This window comes from Tetrao urogallus (assembly GCF_951394365.1).
Source record: "Tetrao urogallus genome assembly, chromosome: 12".
Classification (NCBI taxonomy): Eukaryota; Metazoa; Chordata; class Aves; order Galliformes; family Phasianidae; genus Tetrao; species Tetrao urogallus.
In genome coordinates this window covers 4,615,222-4,639,731 of record NC_136825.1, presented here as the reverse complement: position 1 = coordinate 4,639,731, position 24,510 = coordinate 4,615,222, and the positions used below count along the sequence as shown (strand labels likewise).

Sequence of the window (24,510 nt, the reverse complement as noted above, 5' to 3'; positions counted from 1 at the left end):
TTTTTTTCTTGTTTTGTTTTTGGGTTTTTTTTCCCACATTGGCTATTGCAGGTTCCCAGATCAGATTTGATCAGGCATTTTACATCTTTTCCTAACGTTTTTAGAAGGGAGAAAGGCTTTGCTGTCAAAATACCACTGGGGCCACGGCGTTCCTCTCATGTATTGCCAGGTCTGTTCACGAGAATTCTTCATCAAACAGAACCATGTAACTCCAATTCCTAAATGCTATGTCAAGCAGTTTATACACACACCAATTAGACTCTCATCAGCAGCCAGCATGCTCCATATAGGATCCAATGGGAATATGGTGTTGGACTGCATCCTATGAAATTAAGATAAGTTTTAATCAGTAAAATAGGCTGCTGCATTTTGGCCAACTTGGGTAGGCTTTCAGTGTCAGAGTCATTTCAGATTTTAGGCGCTGCATTGTAGGGGCTGAATCTCATGAATACTGAAGCTGCTTAACAGTGTCAAGGAGGCCTTTGTAGCCGCAAACGAAGAACATATTTCTCACGACCAGAGTATTTTTCTGTCTAATGTGATACTTGTTTGTTTTTTTCTTTTAGGTGGAGAGGATTGTAGACAAAAGGAAGAACAAGAAGGGCAAGTGGGAATATCTCATCAGATGGAAAGGTTACGGAAGCAATGAAGATACTTGGGAACCTGAACATCATCTCCTACATTGTGAGGAATTTATTGATGAGTTCAATGGACTACACGTTAGTAGAGAAAAGCGATCGAGACATGGAAAACAGACCAGTACTACAAAATTTTTACGGGAAAGCCGAGGGTCATCTCTTGAGAAAATATCACATAGACCTTCTGAATCTGGGAAGGCAAAAGGGTCAGCACACAAAAGGAAGAGAATTAATCCTTCTCTACAAAAACAGAAACGAGGATACGCAGCAAAGCCAGCATCTGCTAATGACAGGGCTGCTAAAACTGTAACTTACCGAACTACTCCCAGCGGTTTACAGATCATGCCACTGAAAAAGCCACAGAATGGTCTGCAGAATGGAGATGGCAGTCATGAAAAGGATTCTAGACATTTTGGGAATGGCTCACAACAGCAAAACATGGATATAAATGATCATGAAGGAGAGCAAAATTTGCCCAGCGTGTTAGAAGTTAGTAATGAATCACCTGTTGTGAACGGAATTGGTATGTGATTTCAACAACTATAGTCTTTTGAGGGGGGGTTAATTGCAGAAACTGCAAAGTCCACTCCTGGAATAGTGATTGTCATGCTACACAAGAGATATGGTGAGAAGCACATAAGTTTCACATTCTTTCCCAATTCCTTATGGCATTTTTCTCAGTTAGCATCTCTCCTCCTCTTTTCTATGGAGTGAGGCAAAACGGTGTGGGCTTTATTCATGGCACTGCAGTGTAAAGTTCTTACGAGGACATGATGACGAGGCATGTAGTAGGAACGACGGCTGAGGAATGCCTACACTGAAATTATGTTTGTCTATATTATCAAGTGCCAAGTCACTGAGCGGTTGTACGTGCACAGACCTAACGGTCTACAAAGATCAGAACCATTTTATGGTATAATTAGTACCACTCTTGCTAACATATCCTGGTAAGTGCATCCAGAGTAACATTCAAGGTCTTCAGGATTAGTGCTTTTCAGTATTGAGGAATCATCAGACTTTCCAGACTTTCACCTTTGGCATTGACTAGAGATGTGAGAACTTGCAAGACATTCTCTAGTGGAAGATAGACAGCCTTGAAGTGAACTAGATGATTTGACTATAGGAAAAGTTTATTTCTAATCATAGTTACTGACTGGCTCAATTCACAAATAATAAACTATCAGAGAACATAAATTTATGTTCTCTGCAATGTATTACGCAGTTTAATGCAACTGTCTATCTTCTGATTATCTAGGTACGTCCTATCTTTCTTTCAGCCTATCAAACTCACAGCGTAGATGTGCTTTGTAGCAGAAACTTCCATACATGACATCCTATTAGATCAACTTTTGGAATGTTTGGTTGTATTTCTTTATTTTTTCGCTTTCGTGGGCTTATTTTTGACCTTTGCTTTCGGTGTGTGTGTTTTTTCAAATACCTTTTAAAAACAGCAGGAACTGCTCCAAATGATTTCCTACTGCTTACTGATATAGTGGCAAAACAAACTTTTGAGTATTATTTTTTCTTCTCTTACACACTGCATAAAGGTTTTCATTGAGTGATACACAGTTGTTCTTGGTTACTTTTCCCTTCCAGTTGCAGTTAATTTAGAGCACGGCTATATGTATGATTCCTTTCATTATGCATTTAATCTGCTTTACTGCTGCCAATTCACCTTTTTGTTATGACTCACTGGAGCTCTTCAAAATCTTTCATAGTATTTACTCTACTTATTTGGTATTCTCTTCAAAATTTCCTCTCATACTTCTCTTCTCAGTTCATTAATACGTACATTAAATAAATTAATCCTTCTGCAGGTCCTTGGGGCAGCCACTACTAATCATTTGACATGATGAAAAGTAACCATTTGTTCCAATTATTTATTTTTATTAGCCACTTTCCATAGCCCATGATAGCGCTCATTTCCTTAACAGCTTCTTGTGAATCGCCTGGCCAAAAACTTTTCAGAAGTCAACATAAATTATAACACCCAGCTTTCCATTTTTCACTCCACCAGCAACCTAAAAAACTCCCCTTGCCTTGGGAAGCAGAGCTGCCTGGCCCAGTCTTACTAGTTACATCTTAGGCTGGCGGCTCGTAACGCAGACATCAGCTGCCTCACTAAAGATACACTAGAATATACAGTCAGCTGTGAACGTGTAAGTAGCCCAGATGATGCCAGTGACCCTTCAGATTGCCTCTTCAGTTTGAGCTCATGTGAGCCTGCTTAAAAAGTAAGGTGCTCCTCTAAACAGTCTCACATACCTAACCACAGATATTTTATGTTATTCACTGAGGAAGTTCTGTTACAAAATGCATCTTTTCACAGCATTGATTCCTATATGTAGATTTTTTTTTTTTTTTTAAGCTAAGGACTAAAGAACTCTAAGGTCAAACGAGCTGCTGTTTGTCCCCACAGAACATAGAAGCAAGGTCCCCTGTGAGCACTCAGTTTTGGGAGAAAGCAGCCCCGTGTTTGGCCGTGCTGGAGCTCCTGCCTTGTGGCTGATGCGTGCAGCTCTTGCATTGCTGACTTCCCTGAAGGCAGGAGATCTGTGACTCCCAATCCGGTCCTCCTCTAAGAAAACCATACCCAGCAGCAATACCGCAGTCGGAAATCCCTCCAGCCTTTCTCTGTGATCCCCAGCACATGCATAGTGGGTAAAATTACAAAGAGGAGAAATGAGACTACCAAAGGCAGAGCAAGCAGCAATAGTGAAAAAGGCTCTAAAGAAAAACACCAGCCTTTTTTCTTAATGCTGCCCTCTAAACTTGAGAAATCGTGTTTCCTGATACGGAATTTTGCATTATTTGAAATGTCAAATCACAGAATCTGGCACCACTTACTGCAATTCACTGACCTCCCCCAGCATTCACACTCACAGTAGATGCCGGTGTGACCCTGCCACATGCCCAGCAGTATCACTTTAAGCAGGGCAGACATCACGCTAAAACTAGCCTGAAATTTTACAAATTACAAATGAAGAAACTTTGAGAGAAAAATGCCCATGTGTTGAATAACAGAAGTTTTCTTTCAAACATCTTGGGTTTCAAAACTTTCTCCAAATCCGAGCCAAGGTCCCCACGCTCTGTCCCCCGAGACCTGCAGTTCTGTGGCCGTCTGCTTGGCGGGTCTCCCGCCTCCAGCTCGGAGGCAGCCAGCTGTGCCAGAGGTTTCGGGCTGTCTGCCACGGAGTCTGGAAGTCAAAAGCCCGGCGTGCCCCACCAGCACTCACAGGGCTCCCGGCGCTGTATGCAGTGCAGAGCCGGAGCCGGGAGAGCCTGGGTTTGGCTCCTGGAATCCACGGCTCCTGGGCAGCCCCGGGCAGCATCCTACCAAACAGACATCTGTGTCTGTTTTGAGTTTGCCTATGTGAAGCCCAAATGAATGTCAGCCTCCTCTCGCTGTTAAGTGGATGAACGGACTGAAAATATATTTAGAAATTTTCAGTTGTTCTAGAGATGAAGATGTTCGGTATGTATACGTCTACGTGGGTATGGGTAATTGTTTCCTGCTTAACCATAGATACAACTCTCACAAACAAGCAATTTACCCCAGAGAGATGAATGCAGATGTACGGATGTACGCATAGAATTCTATTTACAGCATCACAGAGGGATGGCACTCTCATACGCGGAAGTTGGGAGAGCTCTTTTATATCAAAACCCCTCTCCTGACATCTACACTTCCCTTCATCAGGAGAGCAATGTCATCTTTACTGGCAGTTATTTAAGGGTCTGCAAATTGGAAAATGCTGAAAACCTCTGCAGGAGAACATCCACCAATGCTCCCAGGAGCTAACAAAAGCATTCCTTCTGATGACATTTGTTGTCTTCTGTTATCACGTTGCTGTTTCCCTCCATACATTGTAATTGCGAGTGATTGTTTTGTCAGGTTTCTTGACAGCATCAAGAAACACCCGCTTTTAATTTTCTTTCCTTTTCTACACAGCTCTATTTCTGTACCATCTGCTGAAGAATTTCTGCTTGTCATGTATCACTAACCACTGTTTTTCTCCATTACAGAAATCTTTGTAGTCTCATGGTGCCCTTGATTTAAATATTCTCTATGAACTTAGTCATTGCTTCCTCTTGTTTTTTTAGCTTGTTCAGTTTTATTTATTCTGGAGATGTACTGGCAGTAAAAGACAGCCAAATATGCTTGCTTTCTCAGTTTGGATAAAAACCCATTGCTTTTAGATATCTTACAGATGCTCCCTTAGCTGGAGAAGTCTGAAAGTATTGGTAAATTATCACCAGAACACTGTTATTAAGTGTGTACAGTATTAACACTGCCCACAAGAAATACAGAAAAGAGACAGAGAAAGGCTGTTGGGCTGACAGGAATACCAAACTCTTCTACCAGTGAGAAGAAAGGAACGTGTTTTATTTCACCTACAAAAAATGAAATGCATGGAACTTTTCATTTAACATAAATGCACGCTGCTAATCAAAGGAGAAGTCCAGACCTTCTTGCCACAACATCATTATTCCCTCCCTTCCCTGGCACCAGTTTTAGTACTCTTGAGCCTACAAGGTGAACCAGATCTCTCCTTTCATACTCTTTGCCTACCTTATCTTCTTAGATTCTAAATTTCTAATCTGTTTTCTGCAGTGCCAAGTACAACAGAGGCCCAGACTCAGTCTGGAGTCTTCAGGCACCTTCTAGTACCAAGAGCAGTAACAGTAATATCACTGCATTTCCTCTCATTTGATGGCAGTGGAACGCTAGACAAGAACAGGGACAGGCGACTGAAGTGGTGAAGTGGATTACAGGACTGAAAGAGTTTTCAGTGTGGGGAGGGGCAGGCTGAGAGGGGATAGGATCAAAGTTTACAAAATCATCAAGGCCTCCAGTAAAATAAATGCAGAACTGTCATTTCCTAAATCCCTCAACAGCAGAACTAGGGGCCACTTGGTGAAACTGGTGGATCATCAGATAAAAGCGCAGATGAAAGAAAATTCTTCCCTCTGCAGTGGTTACTAAACTTCTCAAACTCAGACCACAGGAGGCTGAGGAGACAGACGGCATCAACAGGCTCAAAAAGGGATTAGAGAAATCCATGCAAAGGTCCGCAGTCAAATACTGAAGGAAACACGAAGGATGAATCTTCTCATATTCCTGCACGACATGCAGGGATGATACCAGGGGAAAGGACTGCAGAAAATGGCCAGGCTTGGGATGTCTCCTCAAATAGCATCCTTCATTGCCATTCTTGGAAATGGCACCAGTGGTCTGGGAATATCCTATTTTCCCTTAAAGATACTGAAACTTCTTCTAGATACATGTTCAGATACCTTCCCAAGTCATACTAGTAGTTAAAAACAAAGTAATAATTAGATTAAACTCCTTCTAAAGGAAGGATTATTTTCTGCTTTCTATTTGTACTTAGACTGAGCATCATGTAGTCCTTCCTAAGCTGGTAAACTACATTTAGAAGTACCTAAAGCTTCCTTAGTTAATTTGTGACATCCTTAATTCATTTCGCATGCATGACAGATTACTTGGTGACGGCCTCTTTCTTCCTTTGTCACAGTCATTTTTCATCTTGGCATGCAAAGGTACTGTTTACCTTTGTGTGCATTCAGCAGGTGCTAACTATTAAACCTCTCACAACAGCAGTTGGATGCCTTACAGCAAGCCGTCAGAAGCTCCATCACATCCACGCAGCAGACCTTCTAAATGGGCCTGATTTCACTTGATTTTTGTCTTTGGATTTTCCTGATCATTTTGTCCAGTTTATCAGATTAAGCAAGATTACTGGGATGCTCTGTATACACTGAGACGATTTACTCACTGCATATTGTTCTGTTAACCATCCATCCTTGGAAATGACACTTCTCCATGTATGTTCCTCTCATATTTAATTTAGATCTTGCATGACCCCAGTTACATTTTTGTCAGCTGGCATACAATTAAAATACTATGATAAAATTTATCATTTCTTCCATCATCTATTTAATTTACAAATGGAACACATTCCTCAAGCAAAGAAGAATGCAACATAAAAATATGAAAGGAAATATTTCTATGAGGCTTTTGGTTGAGCTGGATCATCTGTGCAAATTAATCTACCATTCTCTTAGCATCTGTATTTGAAACAGGTTTGGCTTAACCTTCAACACCAGCTATCAGTACAGTTACTCCAACACATCTCCACTTTGTGTTCACTCTTGCCTCTGATTTTTTAACTTCTTTACCATTTAAATGCTCTGTTTAATATAATAGGGCAATATTTTGGATGGGATCTCTTAATATAACTAGAGTTTTGTGAAGTAGCAGACTTCTTAACAAATGTGCATTTCTACATGTAGATAAATGTGTAGACACATCACGCTCATTATGTGAAGAAGCCAAATGACACAGCAGTTGAATACTAATAAGCACTCTACATATTTTTAGCATCACGTGTGCTAATTGCAGTGTATGTGTGGGCATTTCACATACTGTGAGTGATTCTGCAGGCCACTGCAAATGTTCAGTCACCTCTGCAATCACCAAGTTGAAACGAGTTTGGAAAGTATTTCAGTGAACAGAGTGGCTTTAATCTCTGTTCCTCAACAACCTGTCCCTGCTTTCCTTTTAATACCAGCAGCTTGAAACATCTGTAATTAGAAAAGGAATTCTTGCATAAACATCTTGTAAAGATATTCTTAGCGTCCCAACATTGCCTATAACAACAGAACTGTAAGGATGAGCAAGGTAATAGTATATAGGTCACACAAAGTGTAAGACAGAATAAACTGCTTTGACAGAATAAACTGCTATTACTCTCATTCGTGTTTAAGGAGGAGCTTTATCTTTCTTTTCATGGTTCCATTTTTTCCCTGATGCTGGATACCTTCCAAAATAGCATCAGCATTAATCCTTTCAGTGTACAAAGACCAATATTAAAAGGTGAAAGTCAGCTTACTGTGACTGTAAAATGTAATAAGGAAAAGCTTGGGGTCACAGCAGTGACAGCTAACTGCAGCTTCTAACGCTAACCAAGTGGGCAGAGAAAAGAATGCCAGGTGAGGTACCTGTCTGCTCAGTGACAACTTCCCTTGCTGTCACACAGATGCTCATCAGGAGACAACTTGTGTTAAAATTACCATTCTGTAATGACTTTTTGGTCACCATGAAGGGAAGTAAATATAACTTTGAAAGTTGGATATGGACAAAACTTGTCAAGTTTCATCCAAAGCTGAATTAGAATTTTGTACAAAATTGAGTGATCATCCCAAAGTGATAAGGACCATGACATAACTGCTTTCATCTTCAAAGTAGAACTGAATGCCATATAGAGTACCAGTCCTCCATATGTATTTTATGTATAATATAATTCACCTGAGCTAGTGCTTGTCTGATCAAAAAAAAAAAGAAAAAAGTTGGAGTGTAAAGCTCTAAGGAATAATAAGAATGGCTTGAGCCCGCATTTGACGAGACAGGCATACTTTTGATTTACCAAATTTATCATATAGAGGCTATTGTAAAATGTCACCTTATGTTTAAGCTAATAAAAAGTATGAGTCAATTTCTTTGAAGGTATGGGCATAATTATGTTCTGATTATTTCAATCTGAAAGGTTCTTCTCTGGCCAATGGAAGCCTGAATCTACACAGCACTGTGAAAAGGAAACTAGATGGGGAGAAAGATTATGTCTTCGATAAGAGACTGAGATACAGCGTGCGTCAGAATGAAAGTAACTGCCGGTTCAGGGACATTGTGGTGCGGAAAGAAGATGGTTTCACACATATTTTGCTGTCGAGTCAGACTTCAGATAACAATGCACTGACCCCAGAGGTAAGCATGTAGCCTTAGAAGCCAAAGAGAGCCATCCTAATGTGCGGGTTATCCTGGAAACACTGCCTTTGAACTGTATTTTAAGTATCTTTATCCTAATTGACTATCTTAGAAAAGAAAGTCTGGAGCTCAGACATATCTAACTTTTCCATGCTTGGGATTTCTATGAAAAAGAATGCAATGGAAATTATTTTTGAATTGACATGTCTGAAACTGAAAAGCAGAGCAAAGGAGAGGAAAGACAGTCTGCATTTCCAGCGTGGAATTGTGTGAAGCAGATGTTCCCATGCTGAAGTTGCTGATATATGCCATTTTTAGTGAAATCTAGTCTCTCTCGTATTTATTTAAATAGTGCTCCAGTTGTTGCATAGGGAGGTATTTGAGGCTATATTCTGAAACAGTAATTGTAAAAGTATACCTTGATCCCTAATTGCTGGTTTTCTAAATCACTTTATGAATCTTTATTTATGAAATCTTTCCAATTAAGGGCTCTGTTCCCAGCTGAATTGCATAAAGATGTTCAATATATAAATGGTACTAATTAATTCCCTAGTTTCACAACAAGACACACTTAGGGTCAGATTTGTAGCTTGTACTACTCAAGTACATACAACAGTCACAGGAAGGGCTGAGGAGCTATTCCCTCCATTCCTCATAATCTCAGCAATGCTGTGGTATTCACTTTCTATGTCAGAGCAAAAGGAATATAAAGAAATGCCTGCACCAGGATGCATGTCTTGGAGAGCAGACAACATGCTTGATCCTGTTCCACGAAGGCAGTAATGGCCTGATGGAAAAGAGTTGCCATACATCCAAGGGGAAGCTGTAGGAGCTGCCTCCCGTCACCAGTTTGGCTGTCAAAGCATTCTGCAGGCTCCTCCCCAGGCAGCCCTTTTCTGCCTACCAGACATCCCAGGGCAGCAACTTCACACTAAGGCTATCTGTGTGAGCACCATTTGATGCAAACATAGGCTGCAACTTCCAGGAATTATTTTATGCAGTAAGAAACTGAGTAAATTTTAAATGAATTTGTTTACAGTGAGCTTCAGATAAAACCACTGGCAGGCACGATGGGCTCTAATTTGACTCCACCTTCCCAGATGCACACAAACACATGGGCATTAATACACAGAACTTGTTTTAAACTGTCAGTACCTACATTTATCACTCCTAGGTTTTAAACTATTTAATGTTTAAAAAAGACTATCTCAGTAATTAACCCAGAACACCAAATACCTGCTTTTAATACTAGCTCCTTAAAACACATTAGATGATTGCATCAAATCCATCATTCCATCCATGTATTAATTGCCACTAATTAACACTGCAGGTAATTTAAAGAAAGAGCCCAAGGGCCTGAAAAAAAGCACGAAATCAAGGGCTTGCTCTTCTCAGTCTGAACAGACATATCTTCTCATTGCTGTTGTGCAGTTCCACGTCAGCAGTGTTCAGATGCACTAACCAGTGAATGAGCTCAAGCTCTTCAGGTCTGCCAAACCAATCCATTTCATTCTTTGACAGCATGCAATATGCCCACCTCTGCATGAGCAGAAATGATTAGCATGTAATAGCCCTCTTCTTGTGTCACCACATTTGACCATCTCTAGAATCTTTATGGAAGTTCATTTGAAAATGAGAAAACACATTTCAGAAAGCTGCATTTGCTGACCAGAAGCTGGATGGTCGGGAATTAATCAAGCTAATGAGCTCTCCACATTTAGATTGTCTGTTTAAAACCTATCCAGGCTGAGAGCAACTGGAAGTTGTTCCTCTCTGACGGCCAATTGCTGGCAAACATGAGACTGCTCCTTTGGCCTCCATCCAGAGAGCAGCCCCTGAGCACTCACACCATGAAACCCAGCACCTCCAATATTGGCGATTTCAGCAAAAAAATCAAGACACTGACAGGAGGAACATGTTGAGTGCCTTGTCCTGCGGATTGTCGCCCACAGCCACAGTTAAGGCAAACTGACAGAGTAGTTCAAGGAAGTTAAGAACAGTTTTAGTTGTGACACCTCTGGAGAACCCTGAGTAGTAAAAAGGCACAAACACGGAACCCCCACAAATGTAAGCAAGTGTTCCATTTTGCCAAAAGAAATGCTAACTTTAAGTTTGATCACATGCTCAGTAAATGACGTTTGCCAAATCCAAAATGGTTAATTTACTGAGAGTGGGTTTCCTTGGTGTGGTGAACATCATAGGCTGGCAGTTCACAGCCATCCACGGCAGGAAACAAAAAGGTGTGCACTGCCCACAGTCATTATAAAATTAACCTCATACAAAATCACTCTACCTCTTGAACACCCCTGCTTCCCTTTGTGTTTTACTGAAATCTACCCATGAAATCTAATAGTTTTGTTCATCCCCTCTGGCATTTATGCCAATGTAATTAAAACAACTAACATATTTAGAATTATGGCACAGCATTTGCATGTCAAAGCTGACTCAAAATCAGATCTTTTCCTACACGATGAATTTATCACTTGCACTTATGGCCATGAAGCCTATTCATGCTACAAAATCAAACTCAGCTTAGGAAAGGCTGCCTGCATTTCCATCGTACATTTTGGTAACCACAGCACACCTGTGGGTTTGTGCAGGTGACTGCAGCACAAAACGGGCCGATGCTCTTCCAGCATTATTTGCACCCACTGAAGTTGGCTCAGTGCCATTACAGGATTTGAGATTTTTCTACCAAATGTCCAGGGCCTGTCAAAATCCTTTCTTACATTTTAAGACCTTATAAAACTTTCAGGCCGGTGTCACAGAATGGTATGGCTTCTTTTTCTATTGCAATGGCTTAAGCTTGCTACTTTTAACATTCCTTTCGAAAAGAGACACACAAACCATTTCATCATTACAGTTTCCAGTCGCACATTTTAGCAGATTTTCTCTCAGAGGTCTTTTGCTGCTTCTGAAGTACATTCTCCACTGATGTCGGCGCTTCTGTAACGCAGCGCGTCGCGAGGATCCAAGTTCTGTTTCAAACTTAATATTAAATGGATCCACCCACTATTTTTTTACCTTACAGTATTAAATATAGAGTTAACACTCCACTGAATGAGAATCAAAACAGCCCTAGCAGCTAATGCTTGTATCCAAGACTGATGCAAGTACCACTTCACATAGAACAGTCAGGTTTCAAGTTTCTAGCCATAAGAGTTAAAGGGCTGCAAGTTCTACCAGGTGCATTTTGGAGCACTGGCTTGCCTTCACTTCTTACCTACAACTTAAGAAAAAAGATAAAACGTGGCTGTTTTCTGCATTTCTGCTCTCATACAGAGAGAGATTATTTCACTGGCCAGTCCTTACTCCCAGTGCTGGTCTTGCAGGTTCATAGCTCCTGTCTGTCAATCAGAACAGACTCGGATCTGTTTGCATAAAGAGGCAGTCGGTAACAAAAGGTGTCCATATGTAAAAAGGCACAATGGTGGAGGCTCTAACACAACTGAATGGCTTTAAAATTTTGCTTTACTGCAACATTTACAAAGTATTTGCCTTTAAAGAAATCAGTAGTAAATCCTGAGCGATTCAGAGAAGTTAACCTTTTAAACCTGCACTCCTGTTTTTACGAACAAGAGACTTCTGTTCAAGATACTTTGTGTAATGAAGGCGATAAGTTCCCAGCTTCCTGATTTCCCTGGAATGTAAGCAATATTGAAAGGAAAGGGCACCAAACACCTTTTAAAACTTCCTCTGTCCTGTGAAAGGCATTGAAATCAGCTTTGGGAAGTTTAATGAAATCTTTAAACATTTTATGTTTATTCTGCAGTACGAGGTCCTATTAAAGAACTAACAACTTGTTTTCCTGACGGGATTAAAAAAACAAGCAGCTTTTAAGGTAGTGATAATTTTATTGTATACTTGGGCTCCAATAAAACAGTAAGTGAAGCATTAGGGCTGGTCTAAATTTGGAACTTGATAGATTTTGGCCCACATTGTTTTCTAAATGCTGCTTCAGAAATGTTCGTAAAATAAATGCAAATAAAAATACTGCCCCACAACTGAGAACTGCCTAAAAGGCCATTAAAAAAGCTAATTAAAAGAAGCTTGAGAATAATTTATGATTTATATTGAGAATTATTAGCATATTGATGTAAAAGAAGTGGAATCATTTAAATAATTAATATAAATAATTATAATTATTGCTTACTCATAATATTAATATAAATAAAATAATGTAATTATTGATAATCACGTTCACACTAATAATTTTAAATACTCAAGAGTACTGCTGTGGAGCCCTGCTAATAGTCATTTTAGTCTACTACTGAAAGTAAAAGCAAGTGGGACAAATCCCATAGTTACACCAAAATGATGGAAGATTTAAGAACCAAAAGCATGGAATCTGATCAATGTGACCAAAACCACATAGGATCTCTATATGTGTAAGCTGAATTCCTTGCTGCGTTACATGGAAATTCTACTTAAACACAGACAGCAGGTTCTGAGCCAAAGTTATGTACTGAATAATGCAGTTTAGTATGTGGTTCTGTAACCCTAAAGCCAAACTCTCTCTTTTATCTTATTTTATTGTTAGTAGCTTTACTGTAATCATTTAAACACCTGTAGGGAAATATCTGTGCATACACTACTGAGCAGCAATGCTGAGGCATTTGGAGCCGCAGCGGACAGCAGGGTGGATGTAAATAGGCGGAGTGACAAGATAACCAGGTGAGCTTTGGTCTGCACAGGCAAAGGAACAAGGGATTACTATATTTCAGTGAGCTTCTGAATTTAATGATGAAGTTAACAAGCTCACAGACATTTGTCCCAATCCTCCCTCTCCAGAACTTTTGGAGATCTAAAATGCTGCTACATTCATTTTTTCTGTTTTCTCACGCTGTTGTTTTTTTTCTAGAAAGTAGTGGAGCAGTGGAAATAAATTTCCAATCCTGCTCAGCAGCACAACTCAGAATACTATCAAAGCCTTCCCATTTTCCACTATAGCACGGAAATCAATTCCTAATAATGGACCTTTAATATCATTCTCCAAAACACTGAAAAAACAGCACTAGCAGAATATTGTCTCTTCCTACCAGCTTTATAGCCTCTGCTCCTAATGCTGATGGGTGAACTTTTAGATGGCTTTTGCCATCCAAATCAATGAGGGGAAAGGTAAAAAAGAGAAGCTTGTCATGGTAATTATGTGCTTGAAGGACAGCAATGGTATCATCAAAGAGATGGTACATAAGCAAATGTCCTTGGGAGAAGGGGCACAGAAGAGAAAGTTGCTGAATGAAGTACCATTTCGTGGCATCACATTTAAAGCAAACTCCCCATTGTATATAAAAATATAAAATATATATAAATATATATAAATATATATAAATATATATAAAATATAAAAATGTTTGACTGTTACTGTCTGACATTATTTATACATCTTCCCTAAGAAAGAGCAGATCTTGAGGACATTTAAAATAAACTAAGGTGATCTTGCATTCACATGTAACTAGAAAAAACTTTTTTTTGTTAATCTAACATTCACCACCTTCTCAAGTTTCTTTTTCAATTTTGGACAGAGGATTTTTGTTGTTTCTTTTTTTTGCCTTCGTTTCCTCTTTACAGAATGTGCAGTTGTGCCTCTGCTTCTACCAAGAGGGGGCTGAGACATCCTCTGAGATTCTGAGAATAAGCAGTGCTTGTAACATTCCTAATGGCATTTTTGTACCTGCACAAGAGTTTCAAATCCACTTTCCATTGCTTCAGTTCCACACATTGTCACATATTTGTCAGTACAGAAGTTCTGAAGCGCATCTGTAAACCAAAGCAAGGAGAAGTCCACCACCTGCTCTCTCATGTGCCAGACCCAGCAGCCAGTTACAAGCAGGGGGTTTATGCAGACAGATGGAAAACAGCCAGGTAGCATTGTACTCTCAAAATTGCTCTCAGAAGCCACAAGAATCCTTACAGAAGCCTACCTAGTTATCATAGAATCGTAGAATCATGGAATCATTAAGGTTGGAAAAGACCACTAAGATCATTAAGTCCAACTGTCAACCCATCCCATCTGACCACATCCCTCAGAGCCACATCTCCACGTTCCCTGAACGCCTCCATGGGTGGTGAATGACTCCCCCACCTCCCTGGGCAGCTGTGCCACTGCATCACTGCTCTGTCTGAGAAGAAATGTTTCCTAATACCCAACCTGAGTCTCCCCTGGCACAACTTCAAGCCATTCCCTCTCATGCTATGGTTGTTATTTGAGAGAAGAGGCCAACGCCTGCCCTGCTACAACCTCCTTGAGGGAGTTGTAGAGAGGAGCAGGAGGGTCTGCCCTGAACTTCTCTTCTGGGTTTAGGGACATATCTTAAATATGGCACTTGAGAGAGCTAAGAACTTTTTGGAAACAGAAAGCAGTGAACAGAAATAATTACAAGCGAGCAGTCGTATTTTTCTCTTACGCAGAAACCATATTTGATCCCCAACCACATTTTGCTGCCTTTTACCAAAATTAACTTTCAGCACAGATGAGAAAGAAAGATTGACTCAGCGGGGTCCTGTGTAAAGGAAGTACTTTGAGACACGAGTATGTGTAAGGGCAGGACACGTCACACCAGGTGCAGTGATGGCCCTACTCAAGTGTGAAGAGCAGCTCGCTGCAGAGGGGAAGCTCAGATTGCTTAAATTGATCACAGCTTCCAAACTGTGCTGAATCGTCACAAGGAGTTGCCACCAGAATTTCATGAAATAGTATTTCCTTTTAAAAATCACTAGGAAAGCAGTTGTACTCAGATGAAGGGCTATTTCCTTACAATAACTGCAGCTCAGTTCTGTACAGACTTTGATTAGTTCGATTTATGATGCGATTAATAGCTCGATCCCGTTCTAAATCAGAGTGTAAAAATGTGTCTCTCCCCAGTGGCTTTTTTGCTTTAACTTCTGTAGACTGTAACAGTATCACTGACCACAGAAAAATGAATAATATACCTGTCATGTCAATGTATATGATGTCCTCTTGTCCTGCCTTGCTCTGATTCATGCCATATAAACCAAAGCAGTTGAAGAACTGAAAAAATGGGGTTTACAGATCTTATTTACAACTGGGTGAGGTTTATAGGCTATTGTTGTGGTAATCGTGTTACAGAGGATATAGTGATGTTCACTGAATATAAACTATGAAAACAAAAAAAGTCATATTTGAAATTATTAAATTGCAAATACCGTAAGCTAGCTAGAATTTCCCACAGAACAAGCCAAATCCTAAAAACTCTTTGAATTAGTAAGCATCTACAAAGCACTTCCAAAGATAAAATATTTTGTAAACTCTCAGTGTTATCATTCTATTAAAATGATGCAAATATATATATAGTTGATGTAAATATTAATAGTGCCCAAAATTTAAGTCTCTCAAGATCAATAAGGTTTGTAAAACTAGGGAAATGGTATTGCAACGGCATGCATGTCGAATTGTTTACTTTTCTTTATCCACAGATCATGAAGGAAGTTCGGAGAGCATTGTGCAATGCATCAGCTGATGACAGTAAACTCTTACTTCTCAGCGCAGTGGGAAGTGTATTCTGTAGTGGCCTAGATTACTCATATTTAATTGGCAGGTTATCCAATGACAGAAGAAAGGAAAGCACTAGGATTGCAGAAGCTATAAGGTGACCCAAGCTTACCTATGATCTCTAAATTATGAAATGCAGTGTGTGATTATAAAGATATTTATCAGGTCCAAAAATGTTGTATATTTAAGTGTTGATTGCATTCTAATTATAGTCCTGCAAATTTGTTTAGTGAAAACCTTGGACCTTTCCTTATTACAAAAGAAAGCACATTTATTCCAGTGCTAACTATCCATAGGGATTTATTTTATTCCACTTCTCTGTACTTAATACTTCAAATTAATCCTCCAAACTTATATACAACTTTGTTGTTGTTTTTCCAAATTAACTATTGCTTCATTTTGTAAAGTGGTTCCTGAAAGGCAGATATTTTACTTGTTTGATGTTCATCATTTTAATGAATTTCAGTACAATTGGGAATCCATGGCTAAGTCATATTCTGTTGAAACAACAGTCTTCCACTGTATTTCTGAACCTTATTAGAAGGGTCTCCATTCTTTTCCTTAAATTACTTAATATATATGCAAATGTAGTTTTATTTTCATAACTAAAGTGTGACTTTCCTTATACGCATATCACATTACCTCAATAGAAACTGGGACTTTATGACATGCAGTCTACAGATCAATCTGCACAACACGTCACCAATGATTTACATTACCCACAAGGCATACTTCATACATATTTGGCAGATCCTGCAGTATAAATCCACATTGCTCCCCTGAAGTCAGTGGTGTTCCACCAGTCCATACCAGCAGAGGGTTTGGTCCTTTTTTTTTTCACTCCCTAGAAATACTGTTATTCTGAGAGCTTCATGATTTTAAGCAGCAGATTCCTACAATTCTATGAAGGAATTCTTAGGAGTTTGTTTTACAACGGACCTGTATTTTGGGTGCATAACACAAGCTGAAGCACAGTTGTTACATGACGTGTTAACTGCCAACTCTCTTGGTTTACAACTAATGCAGATCAGTCTGGATTCTCAGTTTAATACTGCTGAAATTCTCAAAGTAGCAAACATTTTGAAAGAATTAAAATGTACTCCTTAAAATATAATAAGCCACAACCAGCTTTTAAGACTCTAGCTATGCCTGAATATCACTCGGTGATATCTGAGCAAGAAAATCTCTCTGAAGGGATTTTTTTAAGTGTGAGGGATTTCTGAAAATGCAGAAGCAAAAGAAAAAGAAAAAAAAACAATGGGAGGAAAGAAAATTGCTCTTCTTGTTTGGTAACGCAGACACACACTCCCTGAAAATATACAACTTTAATCTTATTTGTGCAAATATTGTATAGATAGGTATTGTTATATACATACACATTTATCTGTACACATTTAATATACAGGCATACTACCAGATCTGCATCTTAATGACTGTAATCCAAACTACAAAGCTGGTTTTCTACCCTTGGGCTCTGGAACTATTTTACAGTGCCCTCTCCTCATCTAGAATGTCAGCCTTGGGCCCACTGGAAACAGATTTTTATTGTACCTCTGGAAACAATGCACTACTTTTTTCCATTCAGCACTCTGTGCTTTCTACGAACAAAGGACTGAACTCATGGAAAATATACCATAATCAGAAGAGTACAAATGTACACTTTGCTTTCTCAGTGGTTAGGATGTCCTCAGACACATTAATGCATCTCTTCCTCCACTGCTCTACATCAAATTAGACCAGTACACTTCTAGCAAAATCAAGATCTTCATTACCATGTGTTTCCACTTGCTGAACTACAGATCTCATGTACTGATCACAAGTTAAAACTAAAGTTTAAATACCCACATCTCACACGAGTGATTTGTTTGGGCCTTGTCCTCATCCGTTGCCTTTGAGCTTTCAGCTCACGATGTCAGCTTCTCTGCACACTGCACCAGCCAGGCATGGTTGGCACTGCACACCTGAAGCAGGGGCAAGGCAGACAGACGGACTGCGCTGCAACATGCGTGCCTGGCCAGAGAGCTCTGCACCCACAAGACTTGCAGGAAGGCATTTCCAGCAGCAGCCTCCCTCGTTGCACCACCAGTCAGCCATCACTCTGTGATCCGACACACAAAGTTCTGTGTGCAGTCAGAAGAAAAGGAAGAATGACTTTACTTGCCCAACTTCTTTACAGCCTTTGATGTCCCTATGAGTTCTAACTGCAGCACTGCAACAACACCAAAGTATCCCAGAGTGTGCTTGATGGTCTGCTTTCCAGATCTCCTCTAGCAAAAGCACAAACCTTCTGTATGTGATGCTTATTCCTGTGTTCAAACCTAGCTTCTGCTGTCAAACAAGAATTACAACTTCTAGTTCTTTTCATGACTGCCTTGAATTGAAAGAAGGATCTTTCAGCCCTGCAACTACATGTGTGAATATGAGGTTTGGAGACATGGGAACACACCAGGTTTTGGGGACAGAGAACTCACTGAAACATTGCAGCTTCTGTAGACCAAATTCAGGCATTTGTTTCCCCTGTCGATATTTTAGCCTTCCACTCCATCCCTCCTGTTGCGCCATGCTGTTGCTCAGCCTCTGGTGTGATGGTGGCTCAGTGCCTTCTCAGTGTTCTGTTCCACTTTTTTCCTATCTCCAATCCTTCCTTCCCTGCTCACTTATGTGAAGATTTCACATTTCCTTCGTTCCTTTCCCTTCACGAATGCATTCTGCTTTGTTTCTGCTACCCATCATCTACCATTTCCTCCCCACACTACCAACTGTTCTTCCATATTCCCTTTCAGGTTCCCACTTATCCCTCACGCCTCTTGCTTTTTTCCACAAGTTTTCTGCTGGTTCCATGTGGTCCTCAGATCGGCTGCCATTACTTATCCACACTGTTTATTTTTGCCTGTCGTCACATCCCTGTTTCCCAAGTGTCCTCAGTCCTATTTGCAAAGTTTACTACAGAGTTTCACAGGATTCTGGAATTAATCAGGTGCAGCGACCTACAGTCATTACCCAAGCATAAACAAGCCCATAAACAAGCAGTGATGAACAGCATTGTTTCTGCAAACAAAAATGAACCACAACTCTCCTTAGCTCTGCCATCCTCTTGAATGAAATTATTTTGAACACATAAATACAGTGTTCCCTATTTCACTCTGTTTGTCTTTCTTCTGATCTTCTGTTTTATTCCCATGCCTTTCTGTTTTCTCATAGTCAAAAAACAATTCCTCACTAGACAGCCTGGAAAACAGAACTCATTCTTTGAACAGCACAGTACTGAGTGATTTCAGACTCATTGTTTTCATTTAAAATACAGCCAATGTCCTTGCACTCCTCTCTGACAAAGTACTTACCTTCAGCATGTTTTTCACTGTTTGCCAAATCAGGGCTCTAACCTGGAAGGCACACCTCCTGTTCTCAGATGTACAAGTCTAGGTCTTCGTGACCTCAGTGAGAGAGCTGCAACTCCCTGAAAGGCACATTTGACAAAATGCAATGTTCTTTCCTAAAATCAGTCAGCAATAATGCACGATGGATCTAATACATACCCAGGCCTGGAACAGAATCACCGCTCTTGTTTTGAACTTCATTTATTTATGTCTCTTTCCTCAAGTAATTGAGCATCTGATTTGCCTTCATAAATTGCTGTACACGGGCTGATCGAGTCCATAATCTACCTACAATTACACTCATTTTTTTTCCTAAACAGTGTATAGGCTATTCCATTCAACAGATGTGTTTCTACAGTTCTTGAAAGGTGACTTATTTAAAATATCTCCTCATCGCATAGAATTTAACATGTTCCAGTTCATTTCCCAGTTGAATCAAACTACATCTACTTCCCCGTTAGACCCCATTGCCTCACACTTTCAGTTGCAGGTGGGCAATAGGTAGCTATTTGTTACATCTTTGCCCATATTGTTTGCAACAAAGACCCAACAGATCACCAGCCTTACTCTTTTCCTGCCCCAACATTTCTATTTCTCTCTGATTCCCCTTTGTGGATGTTGTTCTTCCAGCTGTTGTGCCATGAACAGTCACTGTCTCCCAGCCCGCTGATGGGACCTGCAGAAACCTTTCATATACGATCTTAAGAAAACATCTGAAAACATAAATACCCAACAATATACCTATGAGCCTCCTGTCTTTCATACTATATTACATACATCAAGTTAGCCAAACCAGAACATCAGAATCCATACTAACCATTCTGGAGCAAACAGAAGCAAGATGTGTACCAACAAGTGAGTCACTGGTCCACAAGTAAAACTAATCCTAACCAAACCACTCTGCAAAAAGTATCATAGTCACTGCATTCCAGTTATTCAGTTCATATACAACACACGCAAAACTTATTAATATCCTAGGAACTATGAAAGATTAAATAATTAAATAGAAGAGAAAATTTGTGTGCGTGAAGTAGAAAATTTCTTTCAATTCTGATCTCATAAAACTGGGCCATGGCATTTATTGAGTTCACCAGTGGTTCTGATTTGTTTTCAGATTAAATACTTTTAAGTTCGGGATTTTTTTCTAAGTGGTGCTTCTGTATTCAAGATCTTTCTTTTATTTTTTATTTTAGGGATTTTGTAAAAGCTTTTATTCAATTTAAGAAGCCAATTGTGGTTGCTATCAACGGCCCTGCTCTTGGGTTAGGAGCTTCAATTTTACCACTATGTGATATCGTTTGGGCAAGTGAGAAGGCATGGTTTCAGACACCATATGCAACAATCCGACTCACTCCAGCTGGCTGCTCATCATACACATTCCCACAAATTCTGGGTGTTGCACTGGTAAGGTTTTCCACTTCATATTGCTGAAGAACCTTTGTTCAACTCATGCTCTTCTTTCTCTCTATAAAATGTAAACCAGAAAACAACTTTCTCTGGACTGTCATAAGAGGAAATGTAATCCACAGAAAGTTCATCTAATTCCAGCAATGTCCTATTTCTCTGAATTCAATAAACTCTACCTGCTGTATTCAGGAAAGACTTACACAGGTGGGAAAAGAAAAGATTTTCAAGGTCATGGTAGAAAAGAGAAGAAATGCTTCAGCAGAATGATGTTGCAGAGTTCTTGTCTGTGTTGTGCTGTGCTGTGCTGTGCTGTGCTGTGTTGTGTTAGGACTGTGCAATAACACAGCTAGATGCTGTTCTCTACTACTCTAAAGGTGATCCACAGTAATTCCCATGAAGTTGCTTCGTTTTTAGCAGGATAACAAAGCAGAATTTGCTCCACAAAGTATTTTATTCTCTTGGCACAACAACATCACATTACTGACAGTTGCTCTTGTAAAATCAGCAATACAGACTCATCACGTGTGCCAGCACATTTCTCTTAAGTGAAACCCTTGCTGTGCTCTGGCCAACTGCACAATCCTTAAATAGCTACCAAAACTCCTCATAAAGTATTTTGCAATATGGAAAGATACAGTGGACCACTTGTAAATTGATTTTTGAAAATAGCAGGCAAGTATGAGGGGAAAAAAAAAATCGGGAGAATTATGACCCAAGATCACAAGTGATCTTTTGGTTTCACAGGCAAACGAGATGTTGTTCTGTGGGAGAAAGCTGACAGCACAAGAAGCCTGCAGCAGAGGACTGGTGTCACAAGTATTTTGGCCAACAACATTTAGCCAAGAAGTGATGCTCCGAGTGAAGGAAATGGCGTCCTGCAGTGCAGTGGTAAGAAATCACACTGCTTTGTGACTGAATGGCACTTTGCAGAGGTAAGGTGTGCTCCTGAGGCTCATCATGTCAGAAGGCAAGTCCTCAGCTTCCACAGCCGTGCCTGCGGAACAGGGCTAGCAATACAAAATCTGGATAGGGATCAGCAAACTCGTGGAGTTTCATTTTTCAGAGCAGGGAGGGTTGTTTCACTCTCCCATCTCCACATTCAGTCTATGACTAGAACCACCATGCCACAGATTTTAAAAAGGAATTTTAGCAAAGGTTTCTTTCATGAAGGCAGAACAGTCTGAAGCTGTGCATCTACACTAGGAAATCCCTGCTGTGCCAGTAAGAAAATAAATTTGCCTTTTGCACTGTCCTGGCCTACTATGTTTCAGCTGACTCTGCCTTCTTTTCTGCACCTGCATAGCTCCTGATTTTGCAAAACGTCCTGCACAGTGCACCAGGAGGGCAGCATGGTGCCAGCGAATATTTACAGTGAAGGAGGTTCAGACAGAGGGATTTGACCTCAGTCTGGTCACAGAGTATCATGGCAAGGTGATACAGGCTGCAGCAAAGCTCTACTAACTGGATGCGCATTGCTGCAGTTTCTTTTAGTACTTCCTGGGCCTAAATCTGTCTTAATATCCCTCTGTTCCATATAAATGATCTGTTGTAAAAGAGAAGATAGAGACGCAGGAGATCTTTAATTAAATGAAGCACAGATTAGATCTCACCAAAGTCATTCAGAATGAAACCCTGGAAATGCAGCATAAGCTTATTTGATCAAGCTGATGTAACTGTATTATGAGTTGAGAAAACCTCTGGGCCTTTCTGTGAAATTTTCCTTCCTTCACCATTACTGGTTGTCAATAAAATCCTCACCTGAGTCCTGCTGGAAAGGCTGGAGTGGATCTGTGGACAAGGATGAGAGTTAAAACTGTCAAAGAACAGATGCATTCTCTGAGATCCCCAATGCAAATCGGGCTGAAGTCAAAGAAATAGTGGACGTGATGAGCTCATCCAAATTTGCTGTGGGTACTTGTTCACAGAGAAAATATGTGCAGGGCCCACTGTTTGCAATTAGTGCCATTTCATTGAATTATAGGAATATTATTTCCTACGACTGCTTATATTATGCTAAGTAAATTTACCTCCAGGACACAGTCAGGGAGTGCTTTTTCACTTCTATAAGCTTTGAAGAAAATAAACTTTGAAGTATGTGCAGTAGAGGTCCATTTCTGTCCATTTCTCTTCTGATAATGAAATTATGCATGGGGACCAGCTGTTTAAGTTGCACATCCATATTTGGGTTTCCAGCCTCTATAACCTTAAAGATTATTTTACAGAAAACGCCTTAATTTCAAGGGGTCCCATTTCCAAAGGAAGGCGTTCGGCTCCTTCTGGTAATACTTCATGGCAGACCTTCAATAAACTAAGGTACTTCAGAATCCCTCATTCCCACTAAAAACACTGGCATTAACCTCAGAAGTCCTTAATTCTTAGAGACACTATTAGCGACTGGAGATAGGGCTGTGAATCAGCTCTGATTTCTGTGCCCAAATGAGTTATTTAGGTTGTACAATGGTGTCCGCAGTTAAAAAAAAAAATGCTGTTTACACCATCATCCATAATAACTCTATCCAATTCATAATAAATACTGAGTGATATTTTGGCTTTAGGTATTGGAAGAGTCCAAATGCCTCATGCGGAGCTTCCTGAAATCCGGACTTGAAGATGTGAATGAGAAAGAGTGTCAGATGTTGAAACAGCTGTGGAGTTCTTCCAAAGGACTGGATTCATTATTCAGCTACTTGCAAGACAAGATTTACGAAGTCTGATGTCTTGGCCTAACTTAAGCAGTAAACGCTCCAGTTGTGAACAGAGTGCAACGTTACCTGTGTTTGAAAAGCAGAGGCAGTGCGTCATTGAGGAGTTTGTGACAGTGTGTCCTACTGCGTATGGTTGTGTCGATTTCCTTGTGAGCTACACGCTGCTTGTAGCCGGTTTGATTTCGTGTAAGCGAGATGTAGGCAGGCTTCTTCAGTGCACATATTCTACAGAGGGCTGCATCCTTCACGTGCTCATCCAGACAGAAACATACATTCCATGTGCTGAGAAGCACCACTGAGGCCCACTAAGGCACACCATCTGTAAGGATCTTTTTTGCCTGTCCTCCTTAACTTATTCCTGCTGTTGCAACGCATTGGACACAGAGGGCTCAATCTAAGAACCGGGTCGGCGCAATATTTTGTAGACCCAAACGCCGTACTTTTGAAATGGTTTGATTTTTTTTTTTTTGCTAAGTTCTAACAGTGTAATGGAAAAATCTGGTAATTTATATGTATAATATGTAAAGTTAGTTTTACCAAAACTACTAGGATTTTTTTCTTTGTTGAATTTATTTAACTTATTTATTTTGTGTTCATATTCAGCTGTTTATTGATCACAGATCTTATTTTCATACTTCCCTTGACTGAATTAATGGCATCACGTGGGAATGCAAACACACTTTGAGCAGCAACATGTGTAGAAAAACAAAGAATATACAGAAAGCACACAGAATGCTGTGGGCACAAAAAAACAACAGCCACGTACACGCTCCTGTACACGTAAAATCATATAAAAATGTATGAAACACATTCATTCGCCACGGTTGAGGGAAAAAAAGTGGATTCTGAACTAGTGAGATTCCCCCTAAGTCCCTCTTCACTTCCTGCCTTCTGGAGGAGCACTGAAGGGCTTGCCAACAAGAAGCTTTATTTAAGTTTACGACAGTCCTGTTAGCCGGATGTGAGTGACAGGGTGAGCGGTGCCGTTCCGTGGCACCTTACTGTTCTTCAGGTTTAAACATCCCTTTTTGGTCTGAAGTCTAGAAGCAAACCCTTACGAGCCTTAGTCTAGTTGCCTGATTCC

The 24,510-nt window shown here is 40.1% G+C and overlaps 1 protein-coding gene across 1 annotated transcript; it reads left to right on the top strand.

Annotated features, from left to right (window-relative positions):
- Positions 1 to 227: 227 nt before the first annotated feature.
- Positions 228 to 23,435, top strand: CDYL2 (chromodomain Y like 2; the record flags this gene model as incomplete). Its single annotated transcript, XM_079541528.1, is given in 8 exon segments — positions 228 to 287; positions 291 to 335; positions 567 to 1,161; positions 8,207 to 8,424; positions 15,862 to 16,034; positions 20,508 to 20,718; positions 21,466 to 21,609; positions 23,277 to 23,435. Coding segments are annotated over 8 exon segments (1,605 nt in total).
- Between the last annotated feature and the right edge of the window lie 1,075 nt (positions 23,436 to 24,510).